Source organism: Pholis gunnellus, assembly GCF_910591455.1.
Source record: "Pholis gunnellus genome assembly, chromosome: 3".
Lineage (NCBI taxonomy): Eukaryota > Metazoa > Chordata > Actinopteri > Perciformes > Pholidae > Pholis > Pholis gunnellus.
This window is the reverse complement of record NC_136529.1, coordinates 21,542,093-21,566,929: the sequence shown is the minus strand read 5'-3', so window position 1 is coordinate 21,566,929 and position 24,837 is coordinate 21,542,093. Positions and strand designations below refer to the sequence as shown.

General features: G+C 40.9%; 2 protein-coding genes across 4 annotated transcripts; both read left to right on the top strand.

Moving 5' to 3' along the window:
• Positions 1–9,328: 9,328 nt before the first annotated feature.
• Positions 9,329–14,309, top strand: uba3 (ubiquitin-like modifier activating enzyme 3; the record flags this gene model as incomplete). 3 transcript variants are annotated; one of them, XM_079184012.1, is made up of 18 exons in its annotated part: positions 9,330–9,349; positions 9,474–9,512; positions 10,193–10,313; positions 10,417–10,497; positions 10,599–10,681; positions 10,799–10,879; positions 11,103–11,146; positions 11,528–11,592; positions 11,759–11,914; positions 12,031–12,133; positions 12,274–12,387; positions 12,646–12,699; positions 12,887–12,923; positions 13,030–13,111; positions 13,208–13,308; positions 13,455–13,518; positions 13,624–13,678; positions 13,794–14,309. In XM_079184012.1, the coding sequence occupies 18 exons, from the start codon at positions 9,330–9,332 to the stop codon at positions 13,880–13,882; spliced, it is 1,389 nt and encodes a 462-aa protein (XP_079040138.1). In that variant the 3' UTR covers positions 13,883–14,309. The 3 variants fall into 3 exon arrangements, with proteins under 3 accessions (XP_079040139.1, XP_079040138.1, XP_079040137.1); XM_079184013.1 differs by lacking the exon at positions 9,474–9,512 and having other exon boundaries at positions 9,329–9,349; XM_079184011.1 differs by lacking the exon at positions 9,330–9,349 and having other exon boundaries at positions 9,400–9,512.
• Positions 14,310–14,589: 280 nt separating this feature from the next.
• Positions 14,590–23,744, top strand: tmf1 (TATA element modulatory factor 1). Its single transcript, XM_079183803.1, has 17 exons — positions 14,590–15,154; positions 15,246–16,618; positions 17,155–17,258; positions 17,684–17,810; positions 17,984–18,089; positions 18,418–18,560; positions 18,980–19,146; positions 19,640–19,796; positions 20,332–20,424; positions 20,559–20,715; positions 20,838–21,030; positions 21,798–21,867; positions 21,957–22,049; positions 22,167–22,289; positions 22,405–22,563; positions 22,800–22,925; positions 23,009–23,744. Exons 1-17 carry the CDS (start codon positions 15,022–15,024, stop codon positions 23,147–23,149), a joined length of 3,465 nt encoding a protein of 1,154 aa, XP_079039929.1. The 5' UTR covers positions 14,590–15,021; the 3' UTR covers positions 23,150–23,744.
• Positions 23,745–24,837: the final 1,093 nt, after the last annotated feature.

Below are 24,837 nucleotides of genomic sequence, written 5' to 3'. Positions count from 1 at the left end.
GAGAGAGAGAGAGAGAGAGAGAGAGAGAGAGAGAGAGAGAGAGAGAGAGAGCAATAATTTGTTTGGTGATGATGAGGTGCCAGCTGCCCTGAGTTAAGCAAAGATACGTGTGCAACATACACTTGCAAGTGTTATATGAATGTGTGGGTGCCTGCCTCTGTGTTTGTGTATTATTCATTCAGTATACTAAGTCATGTGACGACCATTACTGTCCTGAGTGGCCCACAGGAGCTGGTAAACACCACTTGGCCACCACCTTAATAAATAAATTAGTACCCAAATTGTTTTTAATCAAGATCTCATTTTACTTCCGCTCTAATGAATTCATTATGGTGGGTTGGGGAGAGCAATGAGCTCAACACTGGTTGGCAAGTCGCCCAGCACTAGGGGATCATCTGTTATGTCATCAGACAGAGCTGAATCCATGATAGTCACAAGTTCTACCTTCTATCTTCCTGATAAATAAAGGGTAATTCAATGTTTGTTTTTATAAACAGGTCTTATTTATCATAGTTTTGGCTATCATTTCTATTGGGTATGATGATACTCACTAAAGTAGTTGCTAAGATCTGGGAACACAGTGACATGAAACATGAACAGCTACATCCAGACAGGTTTATACAAGCGTAGTCATATTATTTCAAAAACTTCATTTGAAGTTAAAACTAAAAGTCGGAACACATTCGAAATGTTGGCACTACGTTATCAACAGCTAGCAAACAGTTGCTTATTTAAATATCCAGTAGAAAAGGACCATTATTCATTTGGAGTTGTCTTTGTGTCCACCTGACATTAGTTTAATAGTTGATGTCCTTTTAGCTCTGTTTTGGTCTCCACCAAACTCTGAGAAAAATATCAGGCACTTCAGCAGTTTAATGCTCCACTGTGTTCACCAGCTTGTTGCTAACTTTGACGTTCTGCCATTTGATGCTGTTACTGAAAACCACAGTGGGTTTGATGAGAGCGGTGACAGTAAACCAAAACAATGAGCTGAAAGAAGGTCAATTGTTCCATAGAAATAAATACTGATTATAGAAGCGTTTAACTGCTATGGGTGTTTGCAGACAGTTTTTTTTATTTTTTTTTATAATTTCACCATTTGCTTTTGATGTTTAGCTAACCTGGGGGTTTCATAAAAACTGTATGAACATTGTTTGCCCCATCACTTTTTATCTCCATGATCTCACATTGACAAAATATTTCTGCTAGGAATGATTACCAAAAATACAAAAATACAATCCAAGTTGTAATAAACTTGGAGTGTTTTTTAAACTGCATCATTCTTGCCATTTAAGGGATAAGAGGAAATCAAGTCAAGTCACTCCACCACTGAGATGTTAACAAGCAGTCACATCATATTTTCATTATGGCTGTTTAATGTGGTGATAAATTTGTGAAAAAGTGTATTAATGGAATAAATTATGACTCGTTACAATGCAGGCTGCAGATGTACAGCCACCATAAAGATTAAAAGTCAAGAAGAAAACACAAATGAATAATCTTATGATTCATTCATGTGTGATATGTCAACATGAGTAATGTTCAGCTAACAGTCTCCGCTGTTATTAGTATGGTTGGCCACTTTGTATGAATCGAAGTGAAAAGCAAATACAATTGTTTTACTCTTTTCATTATGTGATATAGACGATCTTAAACACCCATATGAGTGCATAGAAAAATGAGTATATGTTTTAGTGGATGGATCTTCTAAATATCACTGATTTGAATGGAGAGAACTACAATATTACAAGGCTGAAAACATTTTAGTACTGCAATAGAGTTTTTTGCTGCAATAGAGTTTTTATGACAGAAGAGCATATTTTCTTTGAGGTGTCAATTTTACAATGCACATCTTACAGGTAATTTAACTCTAAGGGCTGCTAGGTGCACTGCTATTTATTACTTGAGTGGGGAAAGATTTCAGAATACTTTATCTCCTGTGACTGTTTCATATGAATATTACTTGTAAATGTGTGGGTCCACTGAGGAGATAAGCTGTAGCGAGTGGTATCTGTCGTCCTATCGGTGGTACAGAGCCCCAGTCCTTCAGGCCCCCAGCCTCTCTCCTCAGTCATATTCTCAGTGGTGAGGAAGGATATACCCTACTTCCTAAAGCTCAACCCTGCCCCATGCTCTGCAGAGGAAAGAGGAGAACATAAAATGCAGGGCTGAGGGACTCCATGGTGGATACACCTGAGGGTGGGAACAGCACGGACAGAGTCTCTATCGTATATCATGGCTGTTTATAAGGTAACTGGTCATGCCTTAACCTGAGTGAGTTCCAGCTTGGTTGGTTTGATTTGCATTTGGATTTACTTGATGAAGCAAAACTGCCACAAATATAAGGGTCAGAGGAAATTCCCGATGCAACGTTCCTCCGTTGATCAAATGAGTAATGAGTCATTGCTCTGCTTTGTCACATCAAAATATATCAATGGGAGGTTTGAGATTTTGATGGAAAGGGAAAATCTCATTCCCTGCGCCACAGACTCTGTCAGGGGCAGGAATGAGAAATGAACTCTTAGGATATGGTTGCACTCATTTTTGCTCTACGGTGACAGTATTCTCATCAAAATGTACTTTTATATTTATTGCACAATCAAATTGTGCAGTAAATGCACAATAAAGCTTTAGTTTATTTTCATCTGAAAAGAAACTAAAGCTTTCAGACAAATGTAGTTAAAAACACAATATTTACCTCTGACATGTATGGGAGGAGAAGTGGAAAGTAGCAGAACATAGAAATACTCATGTAAAGTTCAAGTACCTTATATGTTTATGTAAGTACAATACTTGAGGTAATGAAGATAATAAAGTTGTAAAAAGTGAGTATTTTGTTTGCTTCATTTGTGTAAACATGGAATTTATTGAAAGTTAAGATACTAATAATAGCTAAAAATGTTTAACTAAATCAAACTTAATTTTAGTTTGTAGAAACTAAACCATTAAATTGATCTGAATCTACAAAAACAAAAAAGGTAAATAGTAATTGAGATTACATAATACATTTTAGTATACTGAACATGAACATAGTGAGTCAACTTTACTCGAAAATAGTTGAGGTAAAATTATGAATATAAATTAAGTAAAGTCAACTTAACATATATATCTGGATTTAGATACATTTATTTCGTGCAACCACTTACCTAAAAAATTTAAGTAAATCCAACACAACAATTATTTTCAGTGCATTGATGTGACAATGGGGGTATTTGGGCTGACAGAGTGCTGCTGGTCTAGTGGACATTGTACTTGTGCTAACTGCATTAGTTAACCGACAACTCTGGATAAAACCATGCAACCACACAATACATTTTATGAAAAAGGAGCTTCATTTTGTATATGTTCCCTCTCTGTCATCCTTCTTGGATGGAAAATCTGAACCTTGAAGTGTCTGTTGTCTGCCACTTCATTTCTAGGTGTGTTTCACTCCTGAAAGGGAAATTCTTGGGTGACTGCTGACAAACTGGATGTTTGTCTTCACAATGTCTCTTTTTAGCAAGGAGGGGACAATAGTGATGGAGGAACAGTAGGAATGGTCGAGCAGGAAGCATGCTGAGGAGGACAGGAAATAGGAAGCGCAAGCAGGAACAAATGTTGTTGAAATAGCCGGAGGGAAATTTCCGTTCACTGTCTTAAGGTTCTCCTGCAAGTAATTCCTCTGCTGTCCTTGAAAGACACAGAGAGCGAGCCTCTCCCAAAGATGAGTTATCTGATAGGAGGAATATATCAAGGTTGATATTAACACTACACTGATACAAATCAGCATAATGGGGACATGGGTCCATATTGTTTGTCTTGTGACATTTGAGCGGTCTGTGCAATATATGGACACAAGTCTGAGTGCCAAAACCATTGAAAAACAGCACTACCATCAGTCCACTGTATGAGACTGTACTAACTATTTTAAAAAATGGTTAAGCTGTCAAGACTTGGGTTAAAACTTAAAGGAAGAGTTCAACATTTATTCTCTTTCTTGCCAGAAATTGGATCAGAAAATTGAAACCACTGACACTGTACTCTAAACATATAGGTGGCTCCTGCAGGTGGTTAGCTTAGCCTAGCACAAAGAGTGGAAACAGAGGGAAACAGGTAACCTGACTCTGACCAAAGGAAAAAATGTCTGTCCTCTCATCTAATACAAGCAAGAAAGCAAATTTCCCAAAATGTCGAATTATTACTTTAATCTCGACAAAAGACGATGGACATTAAGATCTGATCTGTATTTTCATTAGTCTTTGTTGATTGAGACTCTGATTTGGCTTCTTAGTTTATTGTTTTTTTCTTACTCAGCTTTTTGAGAAGGTATTTCTTTAGTTCAGCGTATATATTTGCCAGGTTTGCTTTTATGTTGTTGTAAGTTGCAATCTGTAAATAATACGAGTACAAATATATAATGAAGATGAGGCAAAGTGCTGGTTTTATAAGTCCTTCTTTCTCCCCCCCTCCTCTCTCTCTTTTGAGAGCTGGAGTCATATGTTGTAAATATACAAACACTAATAAGAACCTATAAGGTCAAAGGTTTGTTGCCTAAGTCGAGAATAATCACACACACACACACACACACACACACACACACACACACACACACACACACACACACGTCTGAATGAGGCTCTAGTCTCTCTGAGTCTGAAGCGATGAAGAGGAGAACCTTTGCAGAGCTTCACATACAAAGACAGCAACAACCCGAACTATAGAGAGAGACACATACAGAAGACGGGAAGACCTATATATAGATCTGGCAGCTGCTGAACTTTGTGTGTGTGTGTGCGTGTGTTCTGTTCTGTGTGTGTGTGTGTTCTGTATTCCGTGTTGTGTTCTGTGTTCCGTTCTCCGTACTCTGTTCCGTGTGTGTTCTGTGTTCTGCTGTGTGTTGTGTGTTGTGCGTTTCATGTTCGGTTCCATGTTCCGTATTCTTTGTTCCGTGTTCTGTTCCGTGTTCTGTGTTCTATTTTTTGTGTTTTCTGTGTTCTGTTCTGTGTACTATTTGTTGTGTTCTGTGTGTTTTCTGTGTTCTATTTTTTGTGTTATGTGTGTCTTCTGTGTTCCATGTTCCATGTGTGTTCCGTGTGTGTTCTATGCTGTCTCTAAGTAAAGAAATCTGCCCGGAGGCCTTCAGAATTACAAGTGAATCCCTTTGCAGTTTAAGTAAATGGGAATGATATTGTTGATTGTCATAGTCTTCAACCAATTAGATCTTTAGTTTGACATGTTGGACGTATTCTTTGACATTCCAGAGCCTTCTAGCTGGCCTACAAGTACGTCAGCATTAACGTGCTGCTTGATTGGTCAGTGGGCTAGCGTGACTGTTGTGAAACTAGCTAGCAGAACTTTGTATAGCTGTAAGAGTTAAAGTTTAAAGATATGTAAGATGTGTTTACATGACATTACATTTTTAGCGTTTTGGCATGTTTGGAGGTGACAATCCCAATATCTACTGCGGACATTTTCAGCCCTCAAACGCATTAAAACATAATCAAGAACTACAACTGGGGAGGCTCGACCGTCTTCACTGGCGTCCATGAATCGAGAAGAACCTCTTCCCTTTATGTTATTCTACCTACTTTGTTGTCATATAAATATATGTGACTGGTTCTTGTGAGTTTGTTCTTGTCATTGTGTTAATTACATTGCTTTTGACTATATGCATTGCCTGTTAATGACGAAGCATCCCGTCATGCTGGCGTCATAATGAGGTAAATAGGAGGTGGTTCAACTGTAGTAGGACAGCACTGAAGGCCCAGGTATAAAATACATGGCCCGCCACTGGTTGCCTTAAAGCTAAATGAAACAATAGTCAGTCAGTAAGGAACATGTTTTAATCTGAAATATAACTGCAGTTTTTGGGTCAGACTTGAACCTATAAGGCACACTAATCAATGCAGATGCTGCATTTAATAGTCTGACAACACTGAGATATATCATCATCAGTGTAGTAAGGGAGTCTCAACGTTGGGCACTTTTTCGGTGCAAATCGTCTAGAAATAACTCTTTAAGGGACCAAACATTGTGGGGGGGGGTCTATGTAAAGCAAGGTCAAATCCTCCACGCCTGTAGGGAGGAAGTTCCGAGCACAAATCGTCTGTGGGGCTCTGCCCATCGGAAACAGGAAGAACAAAGTGCAAACCAGCAACGACGCCACACCCCTCACGCAAGGAAGATGGATTGTGTTGTTGAACACCTTGGTGATGTTGCAACAACCCCATGTAAGATCTGGTCCTGCCGCTTATCTCACCAACATCTTATATTGTTGACATTGGCAGTGGGACCCTATTTGTTATTGCTGCAATACTCCATTTTCAAAAATAATAGATCTGCATTAGAAATAGCAATATGAAAATAATATGAAGTTTTTGACTTGGAATAAACACATTTTAGAATGAGTTGCAACCCCTCACTCATGGTATCTGCTATCTTGCCTCTTCAGTCAAACTAAAGAGATCAAGACAAACCAAAACCCACAGTCCCAAACCATCAAACACAGCATGGTTGCATTTGCACATGAGATCTATTTATCACGCTTCTTGGCAATAGTGAAGCTAATACACTCCAGGCAATTTCCGTTAAAGGTAAACACATCCATCACATATTAAATTATTTAATAAATACCTCACATGCAACACATTTCCTGCTTTAATAGAAAAAAAAGTGAACTGAGGGGTATGTTTTTTTCCCCCTGCAGAATCTATTCAGACAGATTTGGGAAGCATTTAGATGCACACCGTCACAATATAATGTAATAATATATGAAGATAACACACAAGTATGTGCACAAACTCACACACATTGGGCTCATATAGCAACACAACACTGTTTTGTTGAGTGTATATATGGAGTCTAATTGAATTGTGAGCAGTGGCTATAAATCACTGCAGTCCTAATCAAAGCAATACAACAGAGAAAGTCATCAATCACTTACTACAGCAGAACACAACATCATCCAGTAGCGTCTCCTTGTCTTCTGGCCAGCAGCCCCGCTCTGGGCCTAACACGGGACACATTGCTGACACATTATCATTAGCACAATCAACACCACTTTGGACGTCCTGACAGAGAGCCATCAAATGGCAAATGGATATGGAGATATATGAGGCCGTAAAGCTGACAAACCCTGATTCCCGTGTGGGTGCACGCAAAAGGAAAAGGTTTTCTGAATAACTAGAGAGCTCGATGAGGAAATAGTGGAACACATCAACAGCTCCTCTGAGGTTTTTCTTCCCAGGAAGGTTTTCGCATTACTGATATAGCCCGCTATGATCAAGTATTTCAAGTTTACCACTGGACTCTTCAATCTCTGCGTGGACGCGCTAACTGTAGTTGGCTGTGATAGATGGCAGAGAGCTGGGTCACCTCAAAGGCACGGCAGTGACATTCAGAGTGTCCCTGCTTAAGGTGGGGGAATGACAGATGGCATTTCAATGGAATCTATAAATGTGTCAGCAATGGAAGATATTTTGACTTCTACCCCCCTTCTGCTCACTTTAGATCCAGTCTGCATTCAACAACATTGCTCAAACCTGAAGATCTGGGCCCAATCATACCTACTGAAGTGCCTTTGAGCAACACTCCCACAGCAATAGTCTTCATTATAATATAACTGATTTTTAAGTGTCTCGTGGGCTTCTATCTTCCATCTTTTTTTGATGAGATTTCATCTTATTTCCCTTTTGTTTAACATGAGAACATAGCTGAGGTTAAATGAAAGAGGACAAGACAGACAGAACAAATAGAGAGAGAGAGAGAGAGAGAGAGAGAGAGAGAGAGAGAGAGAGAGAGAGAGAGAGAGAGAGAGCGAGAGAGGAGGGCTGAGATGGCAGGCAGTCAGCTATGAAGGACATGGTCGCAGCAGTTATTTTTAGTTATCAGTTTTCGGAGGCTGTCATTCGGAACATCTCATTAAAGATCTGAAAAAAAATCTTGATACTCTATCAAACTATTCAAATCATCAAAACTCTGAGGGGAAAAAAAGCTCTATATCATGCTGTGCGTGCTCTCGATCTTTTTCTCTCTCTCTCTTTCACACACACACACACACACACACACACACACACACACACACACACACACACACACACACACACACACACACACACACACACACACACACACACACACACACACACACAGTATCCCCAAAAATGTGAGAGCACCACTATCAGTGCACATATATTAGGCAGACATTTAATGACCTCTGCAAAAGGTATCTACTTTCCTATAATATCAGAGAGGTTGCAGACAGATGGATTAATTATGTTCATGTGCCCACAGGCATGTCTCTTAAAATGCAAAGAAGCCCGTCCAAGGTTTATTAATCATTCTATAATGAGAGATTAAACACAGAGATTCATTAGCACAATGTGGACACCGTAAATCAGATACGTGAGGGAGATGCCCTCACTAGTAAAGTCATTAAACTTAATAACAGGATCTCAATTTCATGTCTTATTCATGCTAAGTGCCTCATGCAGCCATTCACAATAAAGCAACCCAAAGCAATAAATCTGTCACAAAGTTAATCTTTATGCAATCAGATGTTTGTTGTCAGTAGATGACATAATAACAACACAACGACAAGTGCTGTAAATAAATTGAAAGATTAAATTATTGATCCAGCTACAGTTTGAATCCATCAGAATTTGATTATGCTCTTGAAACAGGTTTATTTCACTCAAATGGGCCATTTCTCTCTTCATGTCCCTCCTCGGCTGTTAACTGGTTTTATAGGTAATTGCTTAAGTTAGAGGGCTGAACCATATAGAACAGAGCAATTGTCTTGTAATTACTAGTAGAGTCAATTATTTAACTGGCTTTGCTATTATTAGACCCACTTCTCCAATCTCCTACACTCTTACAAACTTGCACATTTTTCATGAAAACGTGCCAACATTTGGACATCTGTGCTAAATACACTATTTAACTATTAACATTTGTGACCGAAATACAGTTTGATATCATCCACAATAAGTATGCACAGTGGCAAATGTACTGTCCGTCTCTGAGCCATACAAAAATAAAAGGTAAATGCTGCCACCTGTTGGATCTCAGGTGTATCTACCGTCTATGTAGTGGACTGTTGACAAAGCTGCCTTCTAAACTATAGGAAATATTGAAACTAAGCTAAAACTAAATAGCTAATGCTAAGTAAGATTATATGCCTTTTATCATCTCCAGCGCCTAGACACGCGACACAATAGCTCTGTTGGGCACATATACATACTGTTTCTAAATCTACCTTTGTTCTTGGGTCAATTTTGATAGTATTGCCCACGAGAACTTGTATTTACTACCGTCGATGTCGGCATTTGAAAGCATATAAGTGGCCAAACATGGCGGACGCGGATGAGCCGTAAGTAGCTGCCGAAGAAACAAGCAAGAAACACAGTCATTAACTGCCCGAAAGATGCTTTCAAATCTCCATTAACCTACGAAAGCACAGCATGAATGAACCTTCTTTTATTCTCTCTTTTTAGGGAGAAGAAAAGAAGGAGAGTAGTGGAGCTGACTGAGAAGTTAGTGATGAATTGGTAGAACTGGCGGAAGGTTTGAGGTTACCAGGCAGGGGGAAGGTTAACGTTAGCTATCGGAAGAAGCTAATCGGACATTTGTTATAAAGCGAGTACAGAGAGTCTAGACCAGGGTAAAACATGTACCGGTTGGTCGTGAGTAGCTAACACGTCTATACGGTAAAAAAAATAGAAGGTATCTTTCACCTCTATGCAAAGTTAGAGGTTTTTACTCTACCTTCTTACAGTTGACATGCTAGCTATTCACCTAGCCTAGCAGCCGGGGGAACTGTCCTGTCAAGAGAAGAAAGCTAGTCAACCCTTAAAAAGCCAGAGGGTCAGAAGAGCCCACATGTCATAAATATGCTATATGATTTAATACATTTTCATGGAGCTGTTAAATAACTCCACGTCACCCACGTTAGCGCAGATAGGACAGACATCAGAACACGAGTGAATGCTAAATGATTGCACTACCTGCTCTGAACCGTAAATAGCGCCCATACTATGTGACAGATAGCCACAGTATTATGTTTAGGTTTTGATTGATTGATTTTTTTTTTTGCATGATCCCAGTAGACGTAGAGGCTTTTGTGTGATATCAAACGAAACCATGTTATGCATGCCATAAACCATCAAATACTGCTGATGACACATCCTCAATGTGCTTGTGTTGTTGTCTACAGGATGGTGGTGGATGGAGGCAGTGGACGCACCTGTGAATGGGAGGGTCGGTGGAACCATATCAATAAGTTTCTGGAAAGGTCGGGGCCCTTCACGCATCCTGACTTTGAACCCAGCACAGAGGTAAGAACTACCGGGATCGGAATCATGCAAGTTTGTTTTCATTTGTGACCTGTGTCATCTTGCATTGTTTTAATACATAACGATTCATCGCTTCTCACCACAGTCATTGCAGTTTATGCTAGAAACCTGCAAAATCCTGGTCATTGGTGCTGGTGGTCTGGGATGTGAGCTGCTGAAAGACCTGGTAGGATCACTGTTATATTTTAGAAGTATTTGGAAGGTATGATTTATGCTTTAACAAATGGCCAACATTTTGTTTGTTTTTTTGTTTGTGTTGTTGCTCAGGCTTTATCGGGCTTTCGCAACATTCATGTTGTCGACATGGACACCATTGATGTGTCAAACCTAAATCGACAGTTTCTCTTCAGGTCAGAAAAACTACGTGAAAATGAAATGTAAATTTCGTACCCGTATTGTCGTTTAATGTAATTGCTTGAAGCCATCAGATGTGTTCTTTTAACGTGTGTGTGTGTGATGTTGACCAGGCCAAAAGATGTAGGTCGACCCAAGGCGGACGTCGCAGCTGATTTCGTCAACAACCGCATACCTGGATGCTGTGTAGTCCCGTATCCCTTTTGATGGAACAACCATTGCAAGATTTTAGACGCTTGACATAAATGCAGTTGTTTTAAAAAGTCCAAACCACAATCCACGTGATCAAAAGGTGTAAAATGATGCAAGCAGCTAATTCCCATGTCAGAAAATCACTATAAAAAAGTAGAATACACACTAGTGAAAGCAACACTGACATTCTGTCCAAACTACATTTCTCCTTAATGCTTTGTGCAGACATTTTAAGAAAATTCAAGACATAGATGAAACATTCTACAGACGTAAGTATCATTAAGACTTTTCAGTTGCAACTTTACTAATGTGGAGTGGGAGAGGGTGTAACAATCCCGTGTACAATACATGTGACCAAAAGAAACAGACTAAAAAGCCATTTCATCAGTTAACAAGAGCCAAACATTCATTTTACTTGCAACTTGCTTGTTATTTTGGAGAACACTTGTTCACTTTCTACAACAAACCGCTGTGTAGCTCTCATATAGCCACTGATAAGATTATTTTAAATGATACAGCGTTCATTTTTTCAGTGCTACAATGCATTTTGTTTTTGCGTCAAAAGATTTTGTTACACCCCTACTGCTTTGACTTTGTTGTTGTCAGACATTAGAAAAATGAATTTATCTTTCTTTCATTCATTCATCTAGAATTCCATATAATTGTCTGTGGACTGGACTCTGTATTTGCCAGGAGGTGGATGAATGGTATGCTGGTAAGTCATTGCTCTTCACTGCAATCTCTGTCGCAGTACTTTTGTCTCTGTACTTTGGCCAAATGCCTTTCTATGCGTAAATGTCTGAATTTGAAATGGCAAAGCTGGTACATGTGCTAAAAGGAACATATTTTTTTCTGTAATGGCCCTGTGTCTTCCTCTGCAGCTGTCTTTGCTGGTGTATGTGGATGGTGTCGTAGACCCAGGTTCCATCATTCCTTTAATTGATGGTGGGACGGAAGGCTTCAAAGGCAACGCCAGAGTCATCCTCCCTGGCATGACCGCCTGCATCGACTGTACCCTCGAGCTTTACCCTCCTCAGGTGAGGAAGCATTTTTTTTAATACATAAAATAATGTTTACAACTACGACATAGAGGTCTTACAGAATCCTTTACTGGTCAGTTTGTTGTTGCTAAAAAATCCACCTGTCTTTTTAGATCAACTTCCCCATGTGTACAATAGCCTCAATGCCTCGTTTGCCAGAACATTGCGTTGAGTACGTCCGGATGCTGCTGTGGCCCAAAGAGATGCCCTTTGGAGGTATGAATCACACGGCAGTTATCAATTCTGTTCAATGGTCTTTGTAATGTTTAGAATGATCATTACGTGGCTCAACAAACCCGACTCCGGACTTTCAGGACCTTTTTTTAAAACTTCTCGTTTGTGTGTATGTGGAGTAGATGGTGTGGTCCTGGACGGGGATGACCCAGAGCATATCCAGTGGGTGTACCAGAGGTCCCTGGAGAGGGCAGCAGATTTCGACATAACAGGAGTCACATACAGACTAACCCAGGGTGAGCACGCGAGGCACATCTCTCCGCCACCAACAGAACACTGCTCATGTACTTGCAACTCCGCTGAAAGACATAAAAGAACATAAAACAGCTAAATTGAATGTCTGAATGATTTTGGAAGTTTGATACCTTTGCCTCTCTCTCATGTCTGATTGATGTTCACTCTGATCAGCAGATGTATACACTTTTATGTCTTTGATTGTCCATTAGAAGTTCTCAAAATGTATACATTTTTAATGTTCTATTTAAATGTTGCAGGTGTTGTAAAGAGGATAATTCCTGCTGTAGCGTCTACCAATGCTGTCATAGCTGGTGAGTAGCTTGAGTAAATGTGGAGGTGTGGTAGAGAGCTGTGAACCTGATGCCTTTATCAAAGATTGTATGCCCTGCCATTTGAGAGTTAATCATTTACAAACAGTTATGAGTATAATTACTGTCTGTAAACAGAACTGTGAACCCGGATATAACTGTTTTTTTCTCCATATTTTATTTTACCCAGCTGCTTGCGCAACCGAGGTTTTCAAAATAGCATCAAGGTGAGTTTGCAGGTTCTGCTTGGCAGCCATACGCACAAAGTGAAGATCTGTATGACCCATGCGTGCCTTTCTTTGTTTCTCATGGTATTACTTTGTGCATCTGCAGTGCCTACATACCTCTCAACAACTACATGGTCTTCAACGATGTTGACGGCCTGTACACCTACACGTTTGAAGCAGAGCGGAAGGTTTGTCCCTGAATTTCATCTGCCCAGCTCATAGTTGCTGCAGTGATAAATTTGCCTTTTTTATAAAACGCATGTTAACGTTCACTTCTGATGCAGGAAAACTGTTCAGCCTGCAGCCAAATACCTCTGGACTTGCACTTTTCTCCATCTTCCAAACTCCAGGAGATGTTGGACCACCTGACTGAGAGTGCCTCCCTGTAGGTTTAGCTTCCCTATTATGATGTATTATTTATCACTGCGCTGTACCACCCTACTTCACTTATGGTTGTATTTGCTTGCTGTTAGATTTTTTGTTGTTCATTCCACATTACCTTCAACCACCAATTATACTCTTTTTCTTCAGACAAATGAAATCACCTGCTATAACCGCGACAGTGGAAGGAAAGAACAAAACATTATATTTACAGGTAAATAACCTCTGGTTTCACACTGTTTGTGTTTTTATTACTATTAATAGGCAATCATGCCTGTTTTGGTTTGAGCCTACATTCAGTTGGTATTTTGTCTTACAGTCTGTAGCTTCGATTGAACAGAGGACACGGCCAAATCTGTCCAAAACCCTGAAGGGTGAGGTGCTTTATTTACTGAATGCGTTTCCCAGAGATGGCAATGCCTACACTCTGAATTGGTGAGATGAATACACTGTGAATATGCTGACTCACTCACTACATGTTTTTTTTAGAGCTGGGGCTGACTAACGGACAAGAGCTGGCTGTAGCTGATGCCACCACACCCCAAACCATGTTGTTCAGACTCTGCTTTACCTCATAGGATGAACTCAAGCACTCCCACAACCAGTCGATGTCATTCTTGTTTCTTGGATGCAGCATATTTAAAAATGGCCTAAAAACTGGAACCGTTTACAGTGTGTTAAGTCACAGTGTAAATGAGTGTACTTAATTTAATTGTTTTAATGTACTTATTGACTAATGTTTTGCACTGAAAAGCCAAAATCATAGTTCATACCATGTCTTTTCTTTTGGTGATACATATGTTGAGGATTTCTGCATTAATGTGTTGTCTGCACTACAACCTAAACCGTGCTAATGTGCAAGCAAAGAGACAAAAAAATGGTTACTTTGGTAAATATTATTGTGTACATGTTCTGGTTTTGAATATTTATTTATCCCAACACAGGTTTTTATAGTTTCAGAATTGACAGACAATAGTAATGATGTGTGAACTGGAATAAAAAATGTTTTTCTTACAAAGTTTCTATTTTCTCTATGTACTTGAAGCGTATTCACTCCAGATTAGCATGTCGATTTGAGAAACTAAAGAAGGCTACAACGCAAATATACGTAGTGCATTAATGCACACATCCACAATCTTTATAATTGGGAAGTTAAATATTAAAAATGCATGTTTGTGGATTTCATGCCGAGTCAGACCGGCGGACTGTCACCAGACCGAGCCGTGACGTCACCATGCTACGTGGAAAGGAAGTAGCGAGCAGGCTAACGCTGATGGGGCTACAAGCTGAGAGCGACCAAAACAAACGATGACGGACGAGCAAAGGAGCCGGAAAAAAGCTCGGATTATTTTGCTTTTAGTTGTAGAGTTCTAGATGCGGTATTGGAGATACCTGTGTTTCTACATGAGAAATAATGCGGTATTGAAGGCCAACTGGCCAGTTTGAGAACTGTATCTGTCCCTTTAATGCTATGCGTTGGCTAATTTACAGCTTTGCTAACTAGTGCAGCGGTAGCTAGCTAGCTGTCAACAAAGCGTTTCTGGACAGAACTAAATTTGGAAATTGCGAAGTATTGTTCGCACCAGGTTATCGTTGATAATGAAACATACAAACGCGGTTTAAGTGACAGTACGTTGTGTGTTAACGCTAAAATTCTCCGTAAGATCCGTTTCACAACTTGGTGATAGCTAAGCTAACGTTAGCCTGACAGCCCAAAATGAGTTGGTTTAACGCATCTCTGTCCAGCTTCGCAAAACAAGCTTTAACGACAGCTCAGAAGTCAATCGACCGAGTTCTGGACATCAAAGAAGAGGACCAATGGGGTAACACGGTTGTGATGCCCTTCGATGGTAAGTAGTGTAACATAGGGTAGTGAAAGCTAATGTTTATGCAAATGTCGGATTACTGCTACAACTTGTGGTACAATTTATTTTCTGTCAGATGTCACCATACCTGGAAAGCTGTCATTGAGTGGAGGATGGGGAATGACGCAGTGGGAGGCGCCCCCTGAGGAGAAGACCACCACGCCTCCTCCTTCCTCTGAGGCCATCACTACGCCTGTCACCCGCACAGTTGTGGATGAATCCGAAAACTTTTTCACTGCCTTTCTGCCTCCCGGGGATGTACATGGTGTCCCCATCACCCAGGTGGTGTCTGCACCCCCTGCTAAGTCTCAAAGGCGGCCTCAGGAGACGGAAAGGAGAAACAGCGAAGACGCTGTGGCACTAACAGAAGTGGAGACTCAAAAGTCAGCACCTGCCGATGAGAGTCGTGAGAATCAGACAGTAGCTGAGAGCCAGCCAGTTGAGCTGGAGTCCGAACCAGCAGCATCTTACGCAGACACTATCCTCCTACAGCCACTTTCTCCATCTTCTTCCAGCGACCTTCCTTGTAACCCTGACAGCGACAAGAGCAGTGAAAAGACAGATGTTTTCTATACAGTGTCTTTAGACACAAACACGGAGCCGTCACAGACTCCATCGGATCACCAGACTGAGCAAGATACGACAGATTCACCAGAACCTGCTGCTGACACTTCTGAACCTAAGAGCTCTCCACCTTGTGATCCTTCGCCCTCCCCGCCACCTAAGGAAGTACTCATAGAGCTTAAAGACTCAAAGGGGGAGGACCGTCAAAATGATACGCCCTCTCCACCAGTCAGCGCTTTCTCCTCAGGAACCTCTACCACCAGTGACATTGAAGTGCTTGACCACGAGTCTGTGTTGAGTGAGAGCTCAGCCAGCTCCAGACAGGAAACGGGCGAGGGCAAGGCTGGCCTTCACCTGATGCAGGGCTCCTTCCAGCTTCTCACTGCCTCCACCTGTGAAGATTTCCCCCGTCTGGAGGACTATTCCAAACTCACAGAGAGCTGTGGCTCCTCCTCGGATGCATTTGAACGCATAGATTCGTTCAGCGTGCAGTCGTTGGATAGCCGGAGTGTCAGTGAGGTTAACTCGGATGATGACGTCCCTGGCAGTCGGACACTGGCGTCCGTCACTGCAGACCCTCCTCCTTTAACGGTGTCGTCAGCCGTATGCCAGAAGCAGGAAGATGGAGTGGTGGAGGATGAAGGAGAAGAGGAGGAAGAGGGCTTTACTGAAGCCATGATGGAGCAGTCGCTGGATGAGATGGAGGAGAGTGGACGGAGCGCTACACCTGTCAATAGTGAGCAGCCTGAAGAGTTGACGGAACAGGAATCTGAGGCTGATGTCACTCTGTCTGATCCCACCTCCAAAGCCGAGGGACAGATCACTCCACCAATCACAGAAGAGATGAAAAGTGTCTCGACAGTTCAGATTTTGGAGTTTCAAAAGGTAGCATAATCATTGTGTTCCTAGGTAGCTAACGGTATCAATCGTAAAGAGACCCTATATATATCTTATATATATATAAATCAAACAAATATGTATATGGTATATAAGTATAACTCTGGGGTAACAACTAATGCATTTCTACCAGTTCAGTATTTTGCATAGCCTTCATGCTAAATAGAAGTGTATAGCTTTGCTACACTATCACATCACATTTCCATATCCTCTTATAAATTCTTCCGTTCTTGTTGTCTAGAGCAAGACTTTGTGTTTCACTCGTCTAATAGCTTTAATCGCAATTTTGCCATGTGGTTGAAGACAATTGAACACTAGTGTATTTTGAAATATCTGCCCATATATTGTCAGAGTTTTTGTTCAAAAACATTGGGTCAAATATCAGTATTTCTCCCATTAGTCCCAGAATTAGTTATGCTGTACGAACCGTAAAACTCTCACCGTATATTAAACCTTATGAGTGACATTTATATGTGCAGGCTCTGCTGTTTGAAACACAATCAAATGTTGTGGACATGTTGTAGGTCATTGACGAGCTATCAGGCCGCCTTGAGATGAGAGAGTCTCAGCTGCTGGCAGTCAGCAAAGACAAGGCCAGACTGGAGGAGCAGTGTGACAATCTCAAAGAGTGAGTATACGCCACACACACACACACATGTTGCACAATGGCACTGTGAATAAATAAGGTTGATAAGGAAGCTGTTTTTACCAGCGGGCTAATGTTCCCGCTGATATCCCCATCAGACAAGCTTAACATAGTGCCAACGTATTGTTTCTATAAGACTTAACAAATGCAATGAACTTGTAAATGAAGCTACATTCATATTTCAAATGGTCTTTATTTATGTACCTTTTTATGTATTTCTGTAATTAGTGTAACTACACTGAAGAGATAATGCTGAACATTTCAAGTGATGTTTTCATTAAGTCACAGTGATTGTTAAATGCTTTAAATAATCTACTCCTGCAGAGCTTTTACAAGCCGTCCTTGCTTTGAGGCTGTATGGCTTTTGACAATGAGCTCTTCCACTAATGAGTCTGTTCATCCTCTAGTGAAGTGATAAGCCTGAAGGAGGAGAGCTCCACTGTTCAGTCCCTAAAGGATGAGTTCACGCAGCGCATAGCAGATGCAGAGAGGAAGGCTCAGCTGGCATGCAAAGAAAGAGACATAGCCAAGAAGGTAATTCATATATTAATAATCTGAGCCTCCGTTCTCCCTCAGCAGTAAACTGAGATAGTTCTCCAAGAGCTACAAATGCTTTATTCTTTTTATAGCTAACCCATATTTATCTACTTGTATGTTTAAATCTAAGATGTCCAAAGTCAAAGATGACATTTCTCTCTGTGCTACAGGAAATAAAAGGCCTGCGAGAAGAGCTTTCTACAAGACTTCACTCCAGTGATACGATAGAGATCATCAGAGAGAAGGAGGAGCAGATCAGAGGCCTGCTGGAAGAAGGTAAGACTAAATTATGTAGCAGACTGTAATTCTTCCCCTCCACCAACCCACACGATACCACTCTAGACAGAATGTACAGTCAAGCAAATGTTCGCCATAAAGCCAGGACGGTCTCGCATAGTACCAATTATTTGAAGTAATTATTTGACTGGGGTTATGAATTAATGGGAGAAATCGTAGGAAATAATTTATCAGGGAAGGCATTATGCGGGCATCAATCTTGTAGCAGTAGAGTGGGAATGGTCGGATGAACAGCTTGTTACTGAAATATTGCTCAGGGATAGTGGGTGTCATCTCAGCATCTGTGTTTATTTTTGTCACTTTTGAGGCGAAAAGTTGTCCAAGCAGCAGCTGCAGCACGGCAACATCATCAAGAAACTGCGCGTGAAGGAGAAGGAGAGCGACACGAGGATCGCCAAGCAGCAGAGGAAAATCAAGGAGCAGGAGGAGGAGCTCCGGCAACTGCAGCAGGTCAGGATTTAGTACATAGTTAAAAAGATCGGTTTAACAATAGAATGAATGTTTTCCCTGCAATCGTGGAATTACACTTTTGAGGTTTGGTGATATGTGAAGAAGTTGTCATTATCAGTTACTATCAATTTTGATTCAGAGGAACCGTGTCTACATTTTAGTCAGATTTAGTTTTTCCCACCTTTTCTATATAGTGTTGTTTGAATTAAATTTCCAGTTTGATTTTAAATTGAATTTGATTTACCACTTTTAATATCTTTTTGTCTTCTGTCATCAACATATGTAAAACATTATTTATTTCCCCCCCAAAGTCTTGACATTTGATCCTCAGTTACAGCACTTCTCACTATTATATAGTGTTAGTGAAGATTATCTTAAATGTAGTCTAATGGCTGCGTGTTTTTTTGTGTGTGTTTTAGGTTCTAGATGGGAAAGAAGAGGTGGAGAAACAGCACAGGGAGAACATCAAGAAGCTGAACGCTGTGGTGGAGCGGCAGGAGAAGGAGCTGAGCAGACTGCAGATGGACTCTGAGGAGCTGCAGGAGAACAACAGGAGCCTCCAGGCTGCTCTGGACGGCTCTTATAAGTAAACACTGACACACCCTTCTGTTGATACTGAATACTAACAACGAGATCTCTTACTCTGCATTTAATCTCACAAGCCAGCAATTGTACTCCACATCTCGTTGTATTATTTCATGGTTGGCAGAGGGAAAGTGACACATTTATTGTGAGGTACTTGAGTTTATTGGATTTGAAATGATGCAATGAAAGTTGAGGCTAACGTATTGACTTCCACCTTTTTATTTGGAAATGTTTACATCTACGCTGAGTGAACAGTATGGGAATTGTAACCACTTTTATACGTAGTCCCCCAGTTTGAAAGGGACAGAGAGAAATCGTACAAATTAGCATATACTTAGAATAATAAATACCCCGTCGTCATTGTTTCATTTCAGCTCCAGTGTGCTGAAGTACAGAGCCCCACAACAGCAAATGTCCCACTGTTCTTTGAAATAGGGACGGCACTGTAATAGGGTTGTGATGTTGATGGTCTACTTCGACGTCTCTGTTGTCAGGGAGCTGGCAGGACTTCACAAGGCACACGTCAGCAGAACGAGTGAGGCAGAAGAAGTGGCCCTTAGCAGGGAAACGCAGGCCAAGGAGCAGCTGAGCCTGGCTCTTGAGACGGCCCAGGAGGAGGCCAGGATGCACCAAGAGGCGCTTGCCAATCAGGTAACACAGGTTCGGGCTGTAGACACATGAGCTGCATGAGCAACCCAGCACACCGTGCATACGTTACACATTACGTTTACACTGCAGTAGGCTTTTGTGCAGCCTCAATAAACCTCAAATGGGAGTCAGTTGTTCAGCTATTATTTGCTGCAAATTGTTTGATTTCCTGTTGTACAGGAGATTTGCCTGTTATGAATACTCACTCACACAAGCACACATGGTTGACTGTGTGTGATTCCGTCACTATACCCAGATTTTGTTTCATTCTCAAAATTAGCTTGGTGATTGTAGTGAATGTCGACAGCATGTTCTTGATCATTTTGTTGAAGACGCTACTTAAGCCAGACAGAAATTGTCAGTTACCAAAGTCAATAAAGCATGCTAATATGGTATTTTGTATTTAATTTCACACATGAAAGCAAGCCTTTCTGATTTCTGATTTATCGTTCCTTATTTTCTGTATTAGACATTCATTTCAAACCCTGTAAAGTTCAACAGTACAACCTTTATTAACTCTCTTTAATGTTGTGTATAGGTGGCGGACCTGAGACTGGCTCTGCAGAGAGCTGAGCAACAGCAAGCAAGAAAAGAAGATTATTTGAGGGAGGAGATCAGTGAGCTGCAGCAGGTAACATAATACGATGATTAGAAGATGTCCTACCAAGCTGGTTCCCTTTGGCAAGAAGTAGAAATAATTTTGACCAGGACAGAATTTATTTAACTTAATGCACACCGTATTTTGTTTCTTTTCATCTTCCACAGAGGATTCAGGAGGCAGAGACGAGGAACCAGGAGCTCAGTCAGAGTGTTACGTCTGCAACACGACCCCTACTGCGACAGATCGAGAACTTGCAGGCCTCATTGGGCGGACAGACGGCATCCTGGGAAAAACTGGAGACGAGCATCTCTGATAGGCTAGGTAAGAGGAGTTTTACTGTATGTGTAAAACAAAACACCACCATCCAGTATTGTACAAAGTAAGCAAAAATCTTTACATCTTTTTTTTTTTTATTTTTTAAATCTCCCTTTTCTTTTCACCAGCGGATGCCCAGACACAGCTGGCTGTTGCTGTGGAGAAGGAGCGATCCGCCACAGAAGACCTTCTGTCCATCAAGTCCCAGCTGGCCTCTCTCGAGTCCCAGAACTCCCTGTTCCGTCAGGACAAGGCCCGACTCCTGGCACAGCTGGATGCTGAGAAGAACAAGAGAGACAAACTTGAGGATGAGAGCAGCAGGTAACAAATCACAACTTAAAATGTTACAATGTTAAGTGATAAGGTACATCCAGCCATCAGCCAGTCATCGTCACTAATCCTGTTCTTTACTTGTACTAGTTTTCTATCGAGGCATTTATTCATGAATGTGTGGCATTAGATAGATGAGAGGATGCATGGTTGAGTTGTATTTGTGTCACTGTTTCCAGAAAGCTTATTTTAAAACATTAGTAGACAGCGCATTTTATGCTGCATTCACTGCATTTTTACCCTGATTATCTAACTTTTGTTGGATGTTTTACAGACACATATGTGTGAATACTACTGGCATAGTTTCTCTGGTTACAACAACACTTGCAGTCACACCACATCTCCTCTTGTAATGCTAATGATTCCTGGAGAGTGTTTTTGTTTCACAACAAACCCATCTGTGATTCAGAGTGTGAAGCAGAGGTCAGAGGGACGCCCCCCCCCCCTCTGGCAGAAGCACTCATGCATGCACACATGGTCTTTCTGCCACACGGTTAACTTTTGTGAGAAGTCAAGTCGCCGTTAATGGGCCAGTGGTGCAATGGTTAACGCATTTGATTAGATACTAAGTTTGACCGCTGGCTACCTCAGAGCACTTTTAGCTCATACTGAAAGGTGTCAATTTGTCTGAAAATATGACTATTTAAGCTAATGTTGTATCACATACCCCTGTTGCAACACGGGGGTATTTCACTGGCTTTGTGTCTGTGATACAGTTGGTTGTTTGTAGTGACTTATTGCTCGTTATCTCAACGTAGGGAGCACGTCGATTTGGAAAATCTGCGAGGAGAACACATCCGGTTTCTAGAGGAGGCCAAGAAAGAAAAGGTACCTTAACGCTCCCTCTTACTCTTGTTGTTCTCCTCTAAAGGAACAACTCCCTCATGTGCATCGTTTTTTTTTGCTTCTTCCACCAGCTGCTGCTGACCAATCAGTTAGAGATGGAGAAGATGAAGGTGGAGCAAGAGAAGAAGAAATGCTACCTGGCACATGAGGCACTCAAGGATAAGGTTCAGGACGATTTAGAGATCATCAATCTTTAGTCTGTTTCATCAGAATTTCTCAATTTAGACAGTTAAGATGTCTTAATTCTGTTCTCTAAAAGTTGTGAAATGTTTTCCCATTAGGAGCGGAAGACCATGACTCACTCTGTAGGAGAGCTTCCAGCCTCCTCCACACCCTCCCTGTCCCGCTCTAGCTCAATCAGTGGGGCAGACACTGCTGCTCTACACACCTCTATGCACTCCCAGGTACACTCTGGGAATAATAATAATAATAATAATGATGATGATGATTAGTCGATCTGTGCATGCGTGGATATGTGTAGCTTGACCGGCCCTGTACTTTTGTATTACTCTTCCACAGGATGACTGTTTAGACCACTCTCTGGGTAACATGACCGTGTCGATGTCGATGAGCGGGACCAACCTGTACGAGGCCGCCAGGCTGTCTGGAGGCTCCAGCTTCGTAGAGAACCTCCAGTCTCAGCTCAAGCTCAGAGAAGGAGAGATAACACAACTGCAGGTAGCAATTCAGAACAAAAGCCACGTAAAAGCTTCTTAAAAATGTATGTATTAGTTTGATAGTTCTGCTACGTGTCACCAGACAGAAGGCTGGCCAAATCTACAATGTTTCCTTACAATTTAAATGTGGTAAAACCAAACACACCAACAGCAAAATGAACATTTTTATAGAAAACAACGGGTCATGCTCTGCACTAAAACCCAGCTTTGTAACCTCTTTCTGTCCTGTTTTTGCAGCTTGAGATCTCCAGTCTAGAGAGGAGTCGTTCTGTGATGGCAGAAGAGCTGATCCGACTCACCAATCAAAACGATGAGATGGAGGAGATGGTGCAGGAGATCCCCACGTTGAAAGTTCAACTCAAGGTAAAGGCTGTGAAAGCAGATACAGGACACCTTGATGCTGTATTTGCAGAGGTTCTTCTAATGTGTGGGGCTGTGCGTTGCAGGAGCTGGAGCAGAGGCACAACACTATCCTGCAGATGTACGGAGAGAAGGCTGAAGAGGCAGAGGAGCTGAGACTGGACCTTGAAGATGTGAAGAACATGTACAAAACCCAGATTGATGAACTGCTGAAGAACCAGAAATAAACCGTTTGTAACTGTGTTACTGTTGGGACTCTCACAAACGAACCAATCGACCATCATGCATTCACCCGAAAAGAATATGTAGAGGATTTAGTTTAATCACTGTGTCAAAAGAAAGCTCATCGTCTTTCTCTATTTTATTTTCATTAATTATCACATGCTATATTTATGTGGGAATGTTGGGATTATGCATAACATACAATATATTCTTACAGAATCAGTATGAAGGATAGCCACAGTTTGTGATTCAGGTGTCCATTTGAAATATTTGGCACTTAGTATGAACTTTGCTTTTGGCGTAATGACTCATGTTTAAACCTTCATAGTATTGTATAAACAGTTTATAACTGTTGGGAGATGGTCAAGCTTTTTTTGCACTATACAAATTCTTCCTTGTTCATTTCTTAATGCATAATCAGAATGGTTTAAGAAATATATAAAACAATATTGTACAGAGAATTTTATGTATCGTTCTTATGTCCGTACAAATCACAGGATGTGGCGTAGACCGGAGAGTAGTCTGTGATTGAGATCCAGAGGGAGAAAGATTGGATTTTAAACTTTTTTTATAAATATGTAAATGAATAAACATTTATTTGGGTGGTGAGAAATACTATGATTCTTAATTTGAATTATATGGATTCACACATTAGAAGTCTGCATTTTCATTACATTCATTCAAAATACTTCATTATCTCAATGCTGCGCAAAAGTCTTCAAATAGACCCAAATATAACCTATGACAGTGTGACCGATACACTTTTATTGAAATTAACAATAATTTTATATGTGAAATGTATAAGAAATCATCTACACAGGAACAGATCTGCTTTTTGTTAAGCGAAACATTTAATCGTTTACATTTGATACAATTGTGTAACATTGAACAAAGGTTTGTAAAACCATCTGATATTTAAGAGTTTTCTGAGCTCAGTCTTTCATTAATTAATAGATGATTTATCTTTGGTTTTGATATCATCATCTACATTTTCATGGTTTAAAGAAAACCATTTAGGCTTTAAGAGTACTCTTAAGGACAAAGTGTGGTCCACTGCGCCACCCTGCGGCCGTCGCTACGTATTACAAACCGCCACAAGGTTTCCGGTGTTATGGCGACCACCGGCAACACCATCGCTTCAGTCTGGAGAATTGCCGGGTATGCATTCAGGTACTTAAACCTCCTTACACTCAAACTGAAACTAACCACATTCAAGCGACCATTGATGGAGAGATGTGTGCACGTCACTCGTTTTTACACCGTGGAGATGTTGCATATATGTTTTTGCTTTTGTTCTTTTGCAGCCAAAACTGTAACTTGAATTAACGTGAAGGGGTCTTGGCTTTGTCAAGAACTAACGCCAACGTGACATGTTAGCCGCTACATAAATACTTCAGACTTTAGCCTCCAATAAAGTATTAGCATATTATACCCCCTGATAAAGAAAATGAGGAAGTAATGCGTTATTATCCCCGCACATCTTAAGTCTTATCTCACATATGCCTATCAAGTCCCTGACTCGTCCTGGCGGGTTGCGTGAACGTCATCTTAAAGCTGAATTAACTAACCGTTAATTGACGCTAGCTTAAAGTTTGATACTAGCATACTTTAGCTCATTAGCTGGCCAAAGTGATGGCTTCTTTGAAGCCGACGCGCGACAAAAAAGATGCGAGGATATAACAAGTTAACCTTA

Excerpts from the sequence above, each read along its gene's own strand:
- tmf1 (XM_079183803.1), top strand. The coding sequence starts at position 15,022 with ATGAGTTGGTTTAACGCATCTCTGTCCAGCTTCGCAAAACAAGCTTTA. Across the intron at positions 19,797-20,331 it reads AAGAGGCGCTTGCCAATCAG|GTGGCGGACCTGAGACTGGC; the intron begins GTAACACAGGTT and ends TGTTGTGTATAG. Across the intron at positions 22,050-22,166 it reads ATGAGGCACTCAAGGATAAG|GAGCGGAAGACCATGACTCA; the intron begins GTTCAGGACGAT and ends TTTTCCCATTAG.